The sequence below is a fragment of the Impatiens glandulifera genome, chromosome 2 (assembly GCF_907164915.1).
Source record: "Impatiens glandulifera chromosome 2, dImpGla2.1, whole genome shotgun sequence".
Classification (NCBI taxonomy): domain Eukaryota; kingdom Viridiplantae; phylum Streptophyta; class Magnoliopsida; order Ericales; family Balsaminaceae; genus Impatiens; species Impatiens glandulifera.
In genome coordinates this window covers 17,122,984-17,137,303 of record NC_061863.1, presented here as the reverse complement: position 1 = coordinate 17,137,303, position 14,320 = coordinate 17,122,984, and the positions used below count along the sequence as shown (strand labels likewise).

General features: G+C 29.8%; 2 protein-coding genes across 2 annotated transcripts; both read right to left on the bottom strand.

Moving 5' to 3' along the window:
- Positions 1-445: 445 nt before the first annotated feature.
- On the bottom strand, positions 446-2,091 carry LOC124926836 (galactan beta-1,4-galactosyltransferase GALS1-like). The gene is made up of 2 exons (XM_047467147.1): positions 988-2,091; positions 446-918 (listed from the first exon to the last, which is right to left on the bottom strand). Exons 1-2 carry the CDS (start codon positions 2,055-2,057, stop codon positions 540-542), a joined length of 1,449 nt encoding a protein of 482 aa, XP_047323103.1. The 5' UTR covers positions 2,058-2,091; the 3' UTR covers positions 446-539.
- A 3,399-nt stretch (positions 2,092-5,490) lies between these two features.
- On the bottom strand, positions 5,491-8,597 carry LOC124927639 (protein OVEREXPRESSOR OF CATIONIC PEROXIDASE 3). Its single transcript, XM_047468095.1, has 4 exons — positions 8,239-8,597; positions 7,509-7,844; positions 6,845-7,183; positions 5,491-5,821 (listed from the first exon to the last, which is right to left on the bottom strand). Exons 1-4 carry the CDS (start codon positions 8,449-8,451, stop codon positions 5,675-5,677), a joined length of 1,035 nt encoding a protein of 344 aa, XP_047324051.1. The 5' UTR covers positions 8,452-8,597; the 3' UTR covers positions 5,491-5,674.
- Positions 8,598-14,320: the final 5,723 nt, after the last annotated feature.

Genomic DNA, 14,320 nt, shown 5'->3' with positions numbered 1-14,320 from the left:
GAATATCATGATTTGATTAATAAAAAGAAATATGACTCAAATAATAACCAATATATGGAACCAGCTCAAAGAGATAGGTGCTAAATATTATTTTCTGATGTTTTTTTGTTTTGTATTTTCATCATAAATTACAATTTCAATTAAGATGGGTTAACTTATGAATTTAGGTGGATTATTTTCTAGTACTTGTTGCTGTAATACAAAAATAAAATCCCATCCCCTTTTCTAGCCCTTTTCTAGCCTAGTGGCAACAAGAGGTGGATATCCCCCAGGTCTCCATGAGGTTCTGGGTTCGAGCCCGTCAGGCGGTAAGTTCTGCGCCTGGTTAATTGGTTAAGTATGTTTGCGGGATATGTACTTAACCCGCGGGGATTAGTCGCACTCCATAGGAGCAGCGGAACCCATTGTTCTAAAAAAAAAAAAATCCCTATAATTAAAAAATAAATAAATAAAAAAGAGAACCAAAAAATATTATATATATAAGAAAATTAAACACTATATTTTGCTGCAAAAAATAACTCCTAATCTATAATACTCAATTAATGTTGAGACACCGCCATGGCAGAAGAAAACAACCCGGATGAGGAATTCTGAAAGTAATCGTGCTCAAATTGTCTAATCATCGAGGCCAGTTTCTTCATATTGTCATCGTAGACATAAGGAAGGCTGTCGAACCAGGTAACATTCTGGTCCTCAAGAGTAACCCATTCCCGACAAAGCTCTTCATGAACGGTGATCGAATTGTGGTAATGATAGTACCGTATCTTCGTCTCCGTCTGATGTAGTGTCCCGCCGACCACATTCTCTGACATATGTATCCCTGTCGCAAAAGCATTCTTCGCCTGAATCGCATATTTCCTGTCTCTTCTAATCTTCGTTCTTTGGTCCCTAAACAGCAACTTCTCAAATCCCCAGTCCCTAAAATAGAAGAACCAATCAGATTCAGCAACTTATCAATTGAAAAGAAGAAAATTACAAGGTACCCACCTCGAGTAATCGTGATTTGAATCGTTTAAGCAGAGCATAGTAGACATGGCATTCTGCTCAATTGTGAACTGGGTATTGTTAGAGAAATCTGTGAGGACTGATTCAAGAGTGTTCCCATCGGGCAGATAGATGTATTCGTCAACGTCGAAGTAAAATGTCCAATTAGCATCGTGCCGGTATCGATGAAGGCAATCATTTACAATTAGAAACTGATTGTAGTAGTAACCATCGTACTCAGCCTGATCTCTTATGTCCTGTACAGTCACCCTACCCGCCTTCACCCACGGCTCCAGCACTGCTTTGACCTCCGGAGTTATGCCACCGGCGTTGTGAAGAACGAAATGAGATTTCGGTCCGAAGAACCAAACATGATAAGCCATCCACTCTTTTATCCTCGCCGCATTAAGATTTCCATAGAGCGGTGAGCCACAATAAATGTAATCATACATGTAAGGAGGATTGAATCTGGACTCATCATAGGACCCCGGCGTTTCTTCCAAGACCGGAATCTTCTCGTACCGTTTTGTCGATTCAGTATAGTAAGCGTAGAGAAAAAGGTTGCCACCTAAATTGTCGGCGTTGGGATTTTCAGTGAAGGTACAATTGACGACGACTGTTGTGTAGACGCGTCCGTAGCCCCAGTCAGGAAGTATCTTGTATGCTTTAGATTTGATAGAGCGAGTTGTTCCATTATTGTAATTGGATATCCACTCACATTTGTACCAGGGCCGGCCGAAGACATGTAGTGGCTTTGAGGCAAGACCGACAATGGAGAATGTCATGGGACCGCCACGGTAAGCACCCATATGGACGAAAAGGGCGGCGGCGTTTCCGTATGATGTGAATGATCTTATGTGGGGGTGATCTTGATTTTGTGTAGAAATGAGCTTGTTTTCTGATAAGCTGGAAGTGGTTTCATGATAAGGTTGTAGATTTGAAATGAGGAGGATGAGGGTTAGAGCTAGCAAAGTGATGAAAAGAGGCTTGGAAATTGATGAGTCGAAGAAGGAGAATCGGAGCTTGAGATTGACAATGGATAGAGGGTTAGGTTGCTGACCTCCCTTTCCCATGGTTTCAGTCTACAAGTTTTGCTATAGAAATGGAGTGAGTCACTCTCTTTATTGGAAACAGAGAGAGATTGAAGCACCGACAGTCAGTCTTGGAAGTTGGCTGGAGGATGGGACCCTTCTCACTCTCGACCTCAAGACTCATGAGTGAGAGATGTAGGGTTCAATTCTATGGCTTAAAAAAAGTGAGTATTAAAATTGAAATTCTTCATTTTGTATTTGGTGGATCATAATTTAGTTTTAAATAAATTTGAAAAGAAAAATTATAATATGATTCTAATTAATTAGATTGAAGTGTAATTTTATTCATTAAATAATTTAACATGTTGAAATGAAGGAAGAAAACTAAGATATATAGTTCAAGGAAATGAAAGAAATTGAGAGACCAAATTGAGGTAACTCAAATATTTGAATATTTTTGTGAGGTATTTCTTTTTTTTATTACACTATCTTAGGGGGTGTTTGGTTCAAATAAAGGAATGGGAATATGATTGAGATTGATAGATGTGTGGAATGAGAATGGGTATGATCGATAGAAGTGTAGTGTTTGGTTAAGAGTTTTAATCATTCTCATTCCCATTAATAACGTTTAGATTTATAAGAGAAAAGTTATAAATATAATTTTGTTATTAAAATGATGATTAATTTTAATTATGATTAATTTTAATTTTATTTTATTAAATTAAAAATATAAAATATTATTATTTTTGTAAATTGTTTAAAATATATAAAATATTTAAGTGACATAATTTAATAAAATATAAACATTTAATATTTTTTCAAAATAAAAATACTTATAAACAAAAAAATGTTGAATGTTTCAATTTTTTACTAATTATAAATAAATAATTATCTATTAATTATAAATAATATAAGAAAAAGTCTTTCAAATATTATATATTTTAAATTAAATATAATATTTTATTTAATAATATATTATAACATGGTATAATTTTTTTAATAATAATTTTTATTAAAATATTTTATATTTAATTTTTTAATATTTTTTATATAAAATTGTTATTTTATTTTTAGTTTTATATTTTTATATTTTAATTAATTTATTATAATTTTATTATTAATATATAATATTTAAAATTAATTATATAAAATTAATTATATTATTATTAGTTATTGTAATTATCACTAAAATTTTATTTTAAATAATTCCTTAATATTATTTAAATAATTGAAATTATTTATTTATAAATAAATAGAAATTTATTATTATATTAATTATAAAATAACGTATAATATAATTATAAAATATATGATATTAAAATTATAATTATAATTATGAGAGAGAAAATAAGAGAGTGGAGATAATGGGAGAGAATGTGTATCGGAATGGGATTCATTCCTCATTGGGAGAGAGGATTGGATGATTCTTGAGTATTCGGGAATCAAATCAATATCCTGTAATCAAAACCATCAACCAAACATCTCATTTCATTCCCTTTCCCATTCCTGAGTACAAAAACCACGTAACAAGCATGCCCTTATTTTTTTTTTGTGCTTATTATTGTAATATTTATACAAGGATCCCACAGTTTAATGTGACTTCTTGTTAATTAAATATATATACTTTTTTAATTATTACAATTTTTTTCAAAAATATGATAGAAAATTATCGGAAAAGAGATTTTTTCTTCACAATTTTTTTTTAAGAATTTTGAGTATATATTATTTTTCTTTAAAAGATATACGGACTTATTACACGGAAATTGAGAAATAAAATCGTATCAATTAGGCCTAAATAATTGATCTCGAATTATTTTTTAAATAGATTAAGTGTTAGAAATAAATAAATAAGTTAGAATAATGAATTTAATAGAATTAAACATTTCTATTATTGTTTTTATTTTGTAATTGTTGGAGGAAATTAAGAAAAAAGAATTTAGTTATCAGTAACGGTCGTGCACGACACCGTGCCAAGGGCGGCCAAGCGGGAGAACCATGACAGGACCGCGGCAGCGGCCGAGCCCAAGCGCGCATCAGACGAACCCTAACCTAGGCGCACAAAAGGCCCAATATAGGCCAAAAGGGCTCGATTATAGCCAACTAATGTGGAGAATTCACCTAGATAGTTCATTAGGGTCGTTGATTTTGGAGGATGTGGAGAATTAGATGAAAAGCACCTCGATCACTAAAGGTAACTAGCACGCGGATCGCCATATGGAGCTTTGGATCAATCCCAAGAGCCGCTGGATGAGAACTTCGATCACCATCTAAACTATTCGAGCATGTATCCATTAAAAAAGTGTCATATGTACAAAGAGAAAAAATAATAATAAATGAATGAGGTGATGCTTCACTTTTGTGTATAACTGTTACTTAATGAGTGGGATACATGTAGTGTATACAGATAGCATCGAACTAGCATCGAACTGACTGACTATAAACCACTTAAACCGATTCTTATAAGTGTGATAATGCACGAAGAACTCATTTTAAGTGCCAATTGATTAAGGAAAAATACAGTAAAAATAAAAGTAAAAAATAATAAAATCACCTTTATCGTGGGACATTCGGGAAAATATGATATTATTCTCCTATATATTTATTATATCTAAATCTTTATTGAGACATTATCATTAAAATGATAAAAATAATTTTATTTATTAATATGTTACACCTTATTTTTTATTTCTCATCTCATTTTAGGTGAGACAGCGTCCTTAAAAAAATTGTTTTCTCATCTCCTTTACGAGATTTGAGATGTGGGTAATTAAATGAATTTTAATAAAATCGACAACAAAAAAGTACTCTAGTGGAGTTTATCATTTTAGTTACTCATATTTCTTGAGATTCGAGAGAAAAATGAGTTATGGGCGTTGAAGTTATTTTAGATGTTATAGTAAGTAAAAGATTTATACTCACTTTTCTCCGTTTTGAAATATAATCGATTACACTCCTCTACTCCTTGCATGTTAGGGCCTAGAAGAACAACCAAGCATAATTTACCTAAGCATCATCGCAATGACACGTTTAGCACGGCCTAACTTATCCAAAGTGTGCTACCAGCCGACAGACAAGAACTTCTTCTTGATCAAAACAGGACTGAAGCTGGTCGCACTTTGGTCAATTGTGGCTGGTTGCTTATACGATTCCATTATTCATTGTCCCCATCACAATCCACCCTTTAATGGGATGGGGGCTATACTTGTTGGGAAGTTTTGCGCTTGCTTGCATAGCGATCAACACGTTTCTACTTCCGTGGCTGGCAGTTTTGGTGCTGTGGATAAGTATTTTGGTGGCACTTTGTGTGATGGCTTATCCTTTGTATAATGAGGGTGTTGTGAGAGTTTTGTCTCTGTTTGGACTTTGGATACACATGTTGCTACACTTTGGCACTTTGGGTTTCGTTTGTAAAGATTTTGTCTTGTCTACATGTTTTGCTCAAAAGGGAAGTGTTCTTGCCAAGGAAACGATAGGATTGAGAATGTAAAGATTTTTTTAAATAAAGTTTTTTAAAAAGTTTTAATATATAATAATAAAATAATACATTCCAGCTACTATCAATCTGTTTTGGATGTTAGGAGCATATTATTTTCTTATCATCTTACATTGCAATTGAAAGTAAGCACCATTGAATCATCAGCCAAACCAAAACAAGACATCTAGCTCAATGCAGTTTCTGTGGAAGATCTATTGAAGGGAAGATGCTGATCAGGGATCCCATCTTCTGCACGTTTTTCTTCAAACCACTTCACCACTCTTTTTCGAGGCAGATTTGTCACATGTACAATGCTCACGATCATGGAATTCTGCATCACAAAATGATATATGAACATTACTAGCTATAACACAAAAGGATAACATGTTCCACATAATTTCTTCTCAACATGAATCTAATAATTCATTATTTCTGTTAACTTAATAAAGATAGGACAGTAATTCAGATTTGATATTAACAACAAAAAGCAAGTCATCAAAATTTCAATAAACTGGAAAATTAGATACAGACCAACTATTCTTACAGAAAGCCAATGTTGGAATATTTGATAAATCATCTTAAATAAAAACAGATACTTCATAAACATCCTACCAGTAGGTTTTCAACTTCTCACATTAACTTTAAGTCTTTCAAGCTTCTATTTTCCCCTAATTAATACCGACAATAACCAAGTCCTTGTTTGATGTGGATTAAATCATAGGGCTTGTTTGATGAGTATTATCAGGATTTAATCCAAATAAACCAACATGCCATCATCAAACACTTCTTCCATCAAATCATTCAAATAATCAACTAATATACAAAAATTCCCTTACATTATACTTCATAACATTTTAAAATATTAAGGATATATAGTGATCATTTGACACAAATAATCCTCATTTTCCATAAAACAAGTCTTCTTCAAAAGAACAATTTATTTCAAAACAAACACATATCAAACAAGCCTCCAATAGACTAACTTAGCATCATCAAATCATCCTAAATACCCTTACTTAGTTCTTTATAACATTAAAATAAAATATACTAAGGATATTTTAGTCAAATTGGTCCAAATAATCCACTTTTACATCAAACAAGATATTTTTTAAAATAAAAAAGTTTATTTCGAAATAAACCCAGATCAAAGAAACAGAAGAAAACTGTTTCTACTAGTTCATCACATAATTAAAATAAAAGGTATATGTCCCTATAACGTTTGTTTTACCAAGTCTTGGATGGTAAGAAATATTAAATCACTAACTTATATGAGTTATGCATTAACATGTAGCCCTTTTTATATGGCTAGAAAATAGTTGCAATCCAATAACTATACGAATCATGCATAACTTACTGTAGGTCTTTTTGATCGTCTATACACTCTTTCCAAGGTGCCAACCTGCACTTTCTTCAATCTCTTTCGAGAAGACCAATCACCTTGCATAACATGGATAGGAACTTCCCCCTTTTCTTCAGATGTTAAATCAATTATGGCTCCTTCAGAAGCAGCACTTTCTAGTGTTTCACTTTCAAGCTCTGACACTGTCATTGCAGATTTATTAGGAACCATGACATTTGAATCAGGTTTATCAGGTAAAGCTGCACTCAACAACAGAAGATCTGGAGGGGGGTCACGAAGTAATTTCAGAACAACTGCTCGTTCAAGACATAGATCCGCTGCAAGATTTTTAATCTTCCAGTCAAGAAAAACTGTAGTTAGTAAAACCATATCCAAGACCAAAGATGGTTTAACAAAAAAAAAATCACATTTTCAGCTTTCAGCTGATCAGTGTACATAGCATAAAGAAGGGGAAGCAAACAGACCCCTCTAGCTTAAGGAGGGGTCTCTTAGAGCTTTGTTCAAAGGGAATAGATAATATTTCCTATGTGTTTATGTGACTTTAAAGTGTCCACGAACATGAAACATATGAATGGATGTGGTAAGTATGCAAATGTAGTGGAATGAATTCCAATAACAAAATAAATTAGTAAATGAAAACTTAGTAAAAGAGCCTCACACTAGTTTTACGGCGCCCACTTTTTAAAGCATAAGCCAATCTTCGAAGTTGCCAATTTTTTAGCTTCACTGATACTTCTTCTTCTTCTTCTTCTTCTTCTTCTTCCTCATAAACAATTCCATCAACTTCACTAAGTTGTGAAGAATCTGACCCTTTCACTAAATCATCATCTTTCAATGCCTCCTCTAATTCACGCTCGAGCATCATAAGTTCTTCCTCACTTATCTCATCATCATCTTCAATTAATGAGTCATCATTTTTAAGATCTTCCTCAAGCTGATCAAAAAGTGCTTCCAAAGCATCTCCAAATAAATGTTCCTCCGCATCTTCATCATTCTGGGGAAGAATACATGAAACCAAGAGCTTCAGTATAAAGTTTTTCCACATCCCATCTATAAATTAACTTATAACCCTACAATCTTTTCATCCTCATTTCCCAGTGTCGGGCTAATCGTTTTCATTCCCCATTTCATGGGATACCCTTTTCTTCCGCTTAGCCTGGTGACAAACTTTTAGGTTCATTTAATTAGAGTAGCCTAAAGAATTTCCAATCAATTACGCAAACATGAATTGATTCAAGTTCCAAAGACTCTATTTTTTCTAGGAATTGTTTAAATCGCTACATGAAAATCAAAGACCCAAAACAAAATGCAATCAAGTACCTTAATAAACCTTATACGCTAAGCCAGGAATGTTTGTAAATAGTTAGTTAAGAAGATATAAGCTTAACCTCTTTCTTCTTCTTCTTCTTATTGGAAAATGATGCAGGTACAGGGCCCGTATTGTTTTGGCGGCGAGCTAAAGCTATTGATAGGCGAGGAGAGAGGCTAAGAGGGTGGATAAAATGGGACCTGAAATTGAGCACCAGCGACCGTCCTATCTGAGGTGGAGGCAGTCGGAACAGAGTTGGGGAAGCGTGGAGGGACGACATAGAGGAAGCCATAAACCTCTGATTCTTCCCCTACAGCGCTGTGAGACTGAATGGCATAACCCACATAACTGAATAAGATATCTACGAGACTACAAAGGCGGTCGGTAGAGACTCAAAGCGGAGAAGACTGAAATACAAGAGATGAAAACAAGTTGAGGGAAGGATAAAATAAGTTAAAATTCAAGACCCTATCTATAATAATATATATAAAAAAAAGACATTTACTAAATCACACATAAAATTTTCAATCTTATTTAATATATATATATATTCTTTTATCATATAAATAATAATTATTATAATTCATATATAAATATTTTCTATTCCATAATATATGTACATTACATAATATTTTTCCACTTATTTCATTCCAAACATTAATATTTATATATCAGATTAATTTATATATCAATATTTATATTTCTTATCATATAGAAACATTACTTTTATATTACCTGCGTTGACACGATGACAAGTTTAAATTGACCCAACACAACACATATGTTTGAACACGAGTTAACACGATACGTAAAAGCATTTTGACACAAGTTAGCACGATATGAAAATCAAATCAAAATATGAGATTAATGGAAATGAGTTTCAACACAACATGACACGACAAGATTGAAAGTTTGACTTTAAAATTAATCCACCTTCTATTGAGATAAATTCTTAAACAAACACACGACACAATTGAAAGTTTGAAATAATTATTATAATTCATATATAAATATTTTCTATTTCATAATATATGTACATTATATAATATTTTCTTTATGAATATAAATAATTTTTTGGTTAATATAAAAATTAACTAATTGATAATAAATATTAAATATAATATATATATATATATATATATATATATATATACAAAATAATAAAATTATTTCAACAATCTAAAGTGGTCCAGTCGTTATAGTGTTCACATTTCATGTATAAGACCAATGTTCGAATCCCAAAATATGTAAATTTAGATTTCCAAGAATGCATTTTTTACTATAATATATGATGGCGCAATTTTTAAACAAAGGATACGAGACATCTGAAAATGTGATGTCGGAATTAACATTTGAAAGTGTAAGGTCACAAAATGGAGGTCGGGTAGTGGGTGGTTTGTCGAGTATGAGGTCGGAAATAGTAGTTGATTTGACGAGTATTTGAAAGTGTGAGGTCGATGGAGGTCAGGTGGTGGATGGTTTGTCAATTTTAGTGGTTGGTTTGGAGAGAATTTAAAAGTGTGAGGTCACGAGATGGAGGTCGGGTAATGGGTGGTTTGTCGAGTGTGAGGTCGAAAATAGTGGTTGGTTTGGCGAACATTTGAAAGTGTGAGGTCACGAGATAGAGGTCAAGTGGTGAGTGGTTTATTGATCGAGGGGATAAAGAGGCATATAAAAATGTGTGAGTCACAAGATGATAGTCAATTGGGGATTAGTGGTTGATTTGACGTTGGATAAGAGGTATGTGATCAATTGGGATTGGTTGTTGATTTATTAAAGTGGGAGTAAAAGAAAGGTCAATTAAGCTTGGTGAGTGGTTTGTGAGATAAAGAGGCATATGAAAAAGTGTGATTCACAAGATTAAGGTCAGTGAGTGATTTGCCGAGTGGATAAAGAAGTATATAAACATGAAAAAATGTGATCCACAAGATGAGAGTCAATTGGGGGGTTAGTGGTTGAGTTTTGACAATGAATAAGAGGTGTGTCATCAATTGAGATTGGTTGTTGATTTGTTGAAGTGAGAGTAAAAAAAGAGGTCGACTAAGATTGGTGAGTGGTTTGTCGAGAGTTAAATAGACACATGAAAAAGTGTGAGTCACAAGATTATGGTTAGTGGGTGGTTTGCCGTGAGGATAAAGAAATATATGAAAAAGTGTGAGTCACAAGATGAGGGCCAATTAGGGGTTAGTGGTTGAGTTTGACGAGAGATAAGAGGTGTGTCATCAATTGAAGTCGACTAAGATTGATGGGTGGTTTGCCGAGGAGATAAAATAGGCATATGAAAAGTGTGAATCACAACATGATAGTCAATTGAGGGGTTAAGTGGATGTCGAGAGGATAAAATATATGTTAACATTTTAGATTAAACTTAATTTTAAAAACTAAAACCAATTTTAAATTAATTAGATTTAAATAATATTAATTTTATCTACAATATTTAATATTTTGTATATATTCATGTCCGTTCAAATACACGGGATTCATGCTAGTTAAAATTCATCTATAATATATATATATATATATATATATATATATAAATATATATATATATATATATATATATATAAATATATATATATAAATCTTGTTCAATATAAAATGTCAAAAGTGACAAAAATATAATGCTATATTTTATTGCGAAATTCCGTCTTCACATTTTTATTGTCGAAAATGTTTGCTTCGTAGTATTAAAAGTTGTAATGTTAAAACTAAATAAATATTTTATTAGACAATTATAGTGAAATTATAAAAAAAAATTAGATGATGTTAACTTGAAATATTAATCCAACATAAAAAAGTTAAATAGTTATAAATATAATAAAGTTAACCAATACATAAATTAAGAAAATAAATATTAGGGAAGAGAATTAGAAAAAAATGATGACATTTTATCTCTTTTCGAATTAGAAAAATAAATATAAATTTTTTAAATAAATAAAAGAATTAATAGTATATTAAATTAGTAAAATAAAATTTAAGTCTAAACAAATCCCAAATAAAATGAAAAGAATTAAAGATACGAAATTAAGTGTATATATAGATTTGTGAATATATATATATATATTTATATATATTTATATATATATATATATATATTTATATATATATATATATATATATTTATATATATATATATATATATTTATATATATATATATATATATTTATATATATATATATATATATATATATATATATATATATATATATTTATATATATATATATATATATATATGAGAAGCAGAGATCTCATAATTTTTATTTTATTATATATATATATATATATATATAAATAATAATTAAGGGATGGGTTTAAGTCCACCTCAACCCTTGAGTATGTCCGTCCCTGACGATAGGGATGTCGTATAACTTATCGAGATTGAGATCCCTATACTAAGAGTCATTTTGGAGTCCCAAATCATTGAAGAAGACTGAGTAAAATCTCGATATGACCAGTTAACGTTAATGAAAGACCGTAGGTTAAATGCATTATGCAAAATCCAGTCTTACCAAAAACAAATGATCAATACCTTTAAAAGAAATGTCAAGCCCATGAATCTAAAAGAAGGTGATTTGGTGCTCAAACGAACCCGAGAACTGTTAGACCCTAGGGGATATTTTCGACCTCGATGGGAAGGACCCTTCTTAATTAAGAAAATAATATCTAGAGGTGTAGTCTGCCTATCTATAGTTTAAGACGAAAATTTTATTGTTCCAAGTTGTATAATTTTAAAAACCACACTAATAATTTAATTTCGGTGTAATTTAAATTTTATCTCGTGAAGGTTAAAATTAAAAAACATACTATTATATTTAATTTACATGGTCAATTTTTTAAATATTTATGTATACTATGAAATATACAACTAAACTATTAATCATATCGAAAATGCTCAATAATATTATAATATTATGTATAATATGTATTTATTTAATGAATTAACTATTTAAATTGTAATTAAACATGAATAAGGAATTAAATAAAGATTATAATATAATCAAAATAACGATCTGTTTATATTAGATGATTCTTACATGATTTTTATTTTTGTCAAATTATGATAATTGATCATAGTCCTCCCTGACGCGGACAATTTGCTTCACATGACTCAAATGTAAAGTAACATCTAAGATTATTAAATACGCAACAATAGCACTCAGTACGTTTACCACATCTTAATTTTTTTAAACAACTGTCCACGTTAATCTTCTTAATCCATGGTTGATTGTTTAGTCCTGTCATAATATTAATACAAAAATATTAAATATGTGAATCCAGAGCCGGCCCCGAGGTTTGGGCTGCCCAAGCCCCGGTAGAAAAAGGTCGATATATGTTTTATTGCCCTAGGTCTAGTTTAAAGAATTGTTAAAAAAAATGTTTTTAGCAAGATTCAAACCCATAACTATATAGAAATTATAATTTTTTAAATTAAACCACCAAGGCACATCCATTTATATTTAAAATTATAATAAATTTAATAAAATAGTATGATATTTTTAACAAATGGGCGCCCGAGGGCTTACCCAGGCCGGCTCTGTGTGAATATCACTTCTAATTTTAAGATATACAAGTTATAATCATTAAATATGTGAATCAACAATTCTATTTAAGATACCATTAATTTTATGTATGAAAATAAAAGGTGCAGTTTAAGGTATTGTAATCTAAGTTTAATATTTTACTATGACAAAATAAAATAACTATATTAAAATAAAGGCATAGATCAAATAAACTTAAAAAACAACAAAGTTGGCTAACACTTTTTTTTTGACAATATTAAAATGAAATGGCATGTGTTCTATGAAAAAAATAAAAAATAATAAACTTTATTATTACCATGATTTGAAATTATAAGAATATGTACATGATATTTGTCATATAACTCATCTATAATTAAATAATAATATTAATTAATTAATAATAATTAGAATACTCTACCTTTTGATTTGTTGTTATCTTCATAAACATTATTTTGTTGTGCATGTATAACAATATTAAAATCTGTCATTTAGAAAATAAAAATTAACAATAAATATTAAAGAATAATAAATAAACATTTTGCTATTTGCATCATAATCAATTGTTTTTTTTTTTAATTAAATATAATCTAGACGACTTCATAAATAATATGATTAAAAGAATTACATATACTGTACTTAAAACAAATTATCTTACTTTCATTATATTAAACTAGTTTCTTTAATGAAATAGACTTACAGGACTATTGACCAATTTATTATTTTAGGCTCAAATTTTAAATAACTTTATTAAATATGTCTCAAATTTTAAACTATACAATATAAGTTTCATACTATCAAAATTTTAATTATTTGAGACTTTTCTCAAATGAAAAAAATGTTTATTTTTATTTTATTTTAACATATTATTTTTATTTTTCTAATTAGGTTGTCACGTTTTAAAATTAGTTGATATTTAAGGATGCTTTGAACATATTTATTTTTTAAATTAAATATAATTTTCGAGATTAACACATTTAAATTTATTGAGTTCGTTTGAGTGACTAAAAAATGTATAATATAAGGAAATAATTGAGAAAATAGATAGATTTATTATTTATTTTCAAAACAGTTAATAACGACATAACTTTGTGTATGCTCTACATATTATATTGGGGTATTTATATTTTAAATTTAATATTTTTTTTAAAATATACAAGTTGAAAACTACTTAACTCGAAAATGTGTTATGTATAAGAATAATTTGAAAAAAGAATTATTATTTTATTTTTACAAAGTAGTAAATTAATTAAGAAAAGTAAAATATTATGTTTAAATAAGAAAACAGACGTTTATTCATTTGTGAGAAAATATTAAATGGTTAAAATTGTAATAAAATCTTAAATGATTAAAATTAAGATAGTTGAAATCTTATATGATATAAATCAAAATTTGAGGTCCATTTAATAAAAATGACATAAATTCGAGCCTCACATCACAATTAGACATAACTATTACATAGATCAAATTAAAAGTGTATAATTTAAAATACATGACAATAATTTAATAGTAAATAAGCTAAAAAAATACTAATAAGATTTTGATTATATAAAACTTCATATAATAATGTGGAAAGGATTGCTACACTTGAAGAAAAGTCTATTGTTAAATTTATATCTAATATAATTGGTTTAATATTAAT

What these genes read in the sequence shown, in the direction of transcription:
- LOC124926836 (XM_047467147.1), bottom strand. Translation starts at nt 2,057, where the DNA reads ATGGGAAAGGGAGGTCAGCAACCTAACCCTCTATCCATTGTCAATCTC. An exon ending in TCAAATCACGATTACTCGAG is followed by an intron (nt 919 to 987) that starts GTGGGTACCTTG and finishes CTTCTATTTTAG; the next exon opens with GGACTGGGGATTTGAGAAGT.
- LOC124927639 (XM_047468095.1), bottom strand. Translation starts at nt 8,451, where the DNA reads ATGGCTTCCTCTATGTCGTCCCTCCACGCTTCCCCAACTCTGTTCCGA. An exon ending in GTGGGCGCCGTAAAACTAGT is followed by an intron (nt 7,184 to 7,508) that starts GTGAGGCTCTTT and finishes CTTGACTGGAAG; the next exon opens with ATTAAAAATCTTGCAGCGGA. An exon ending in GACGATCAAAAAGACCTACA is followed by an intron (nt 5,822 to 6,844) that starts GTAAGTTATGCA and finishes TTTGTGATGCAG; the next exon opens with AATTCCATGATCGTGAGCAT.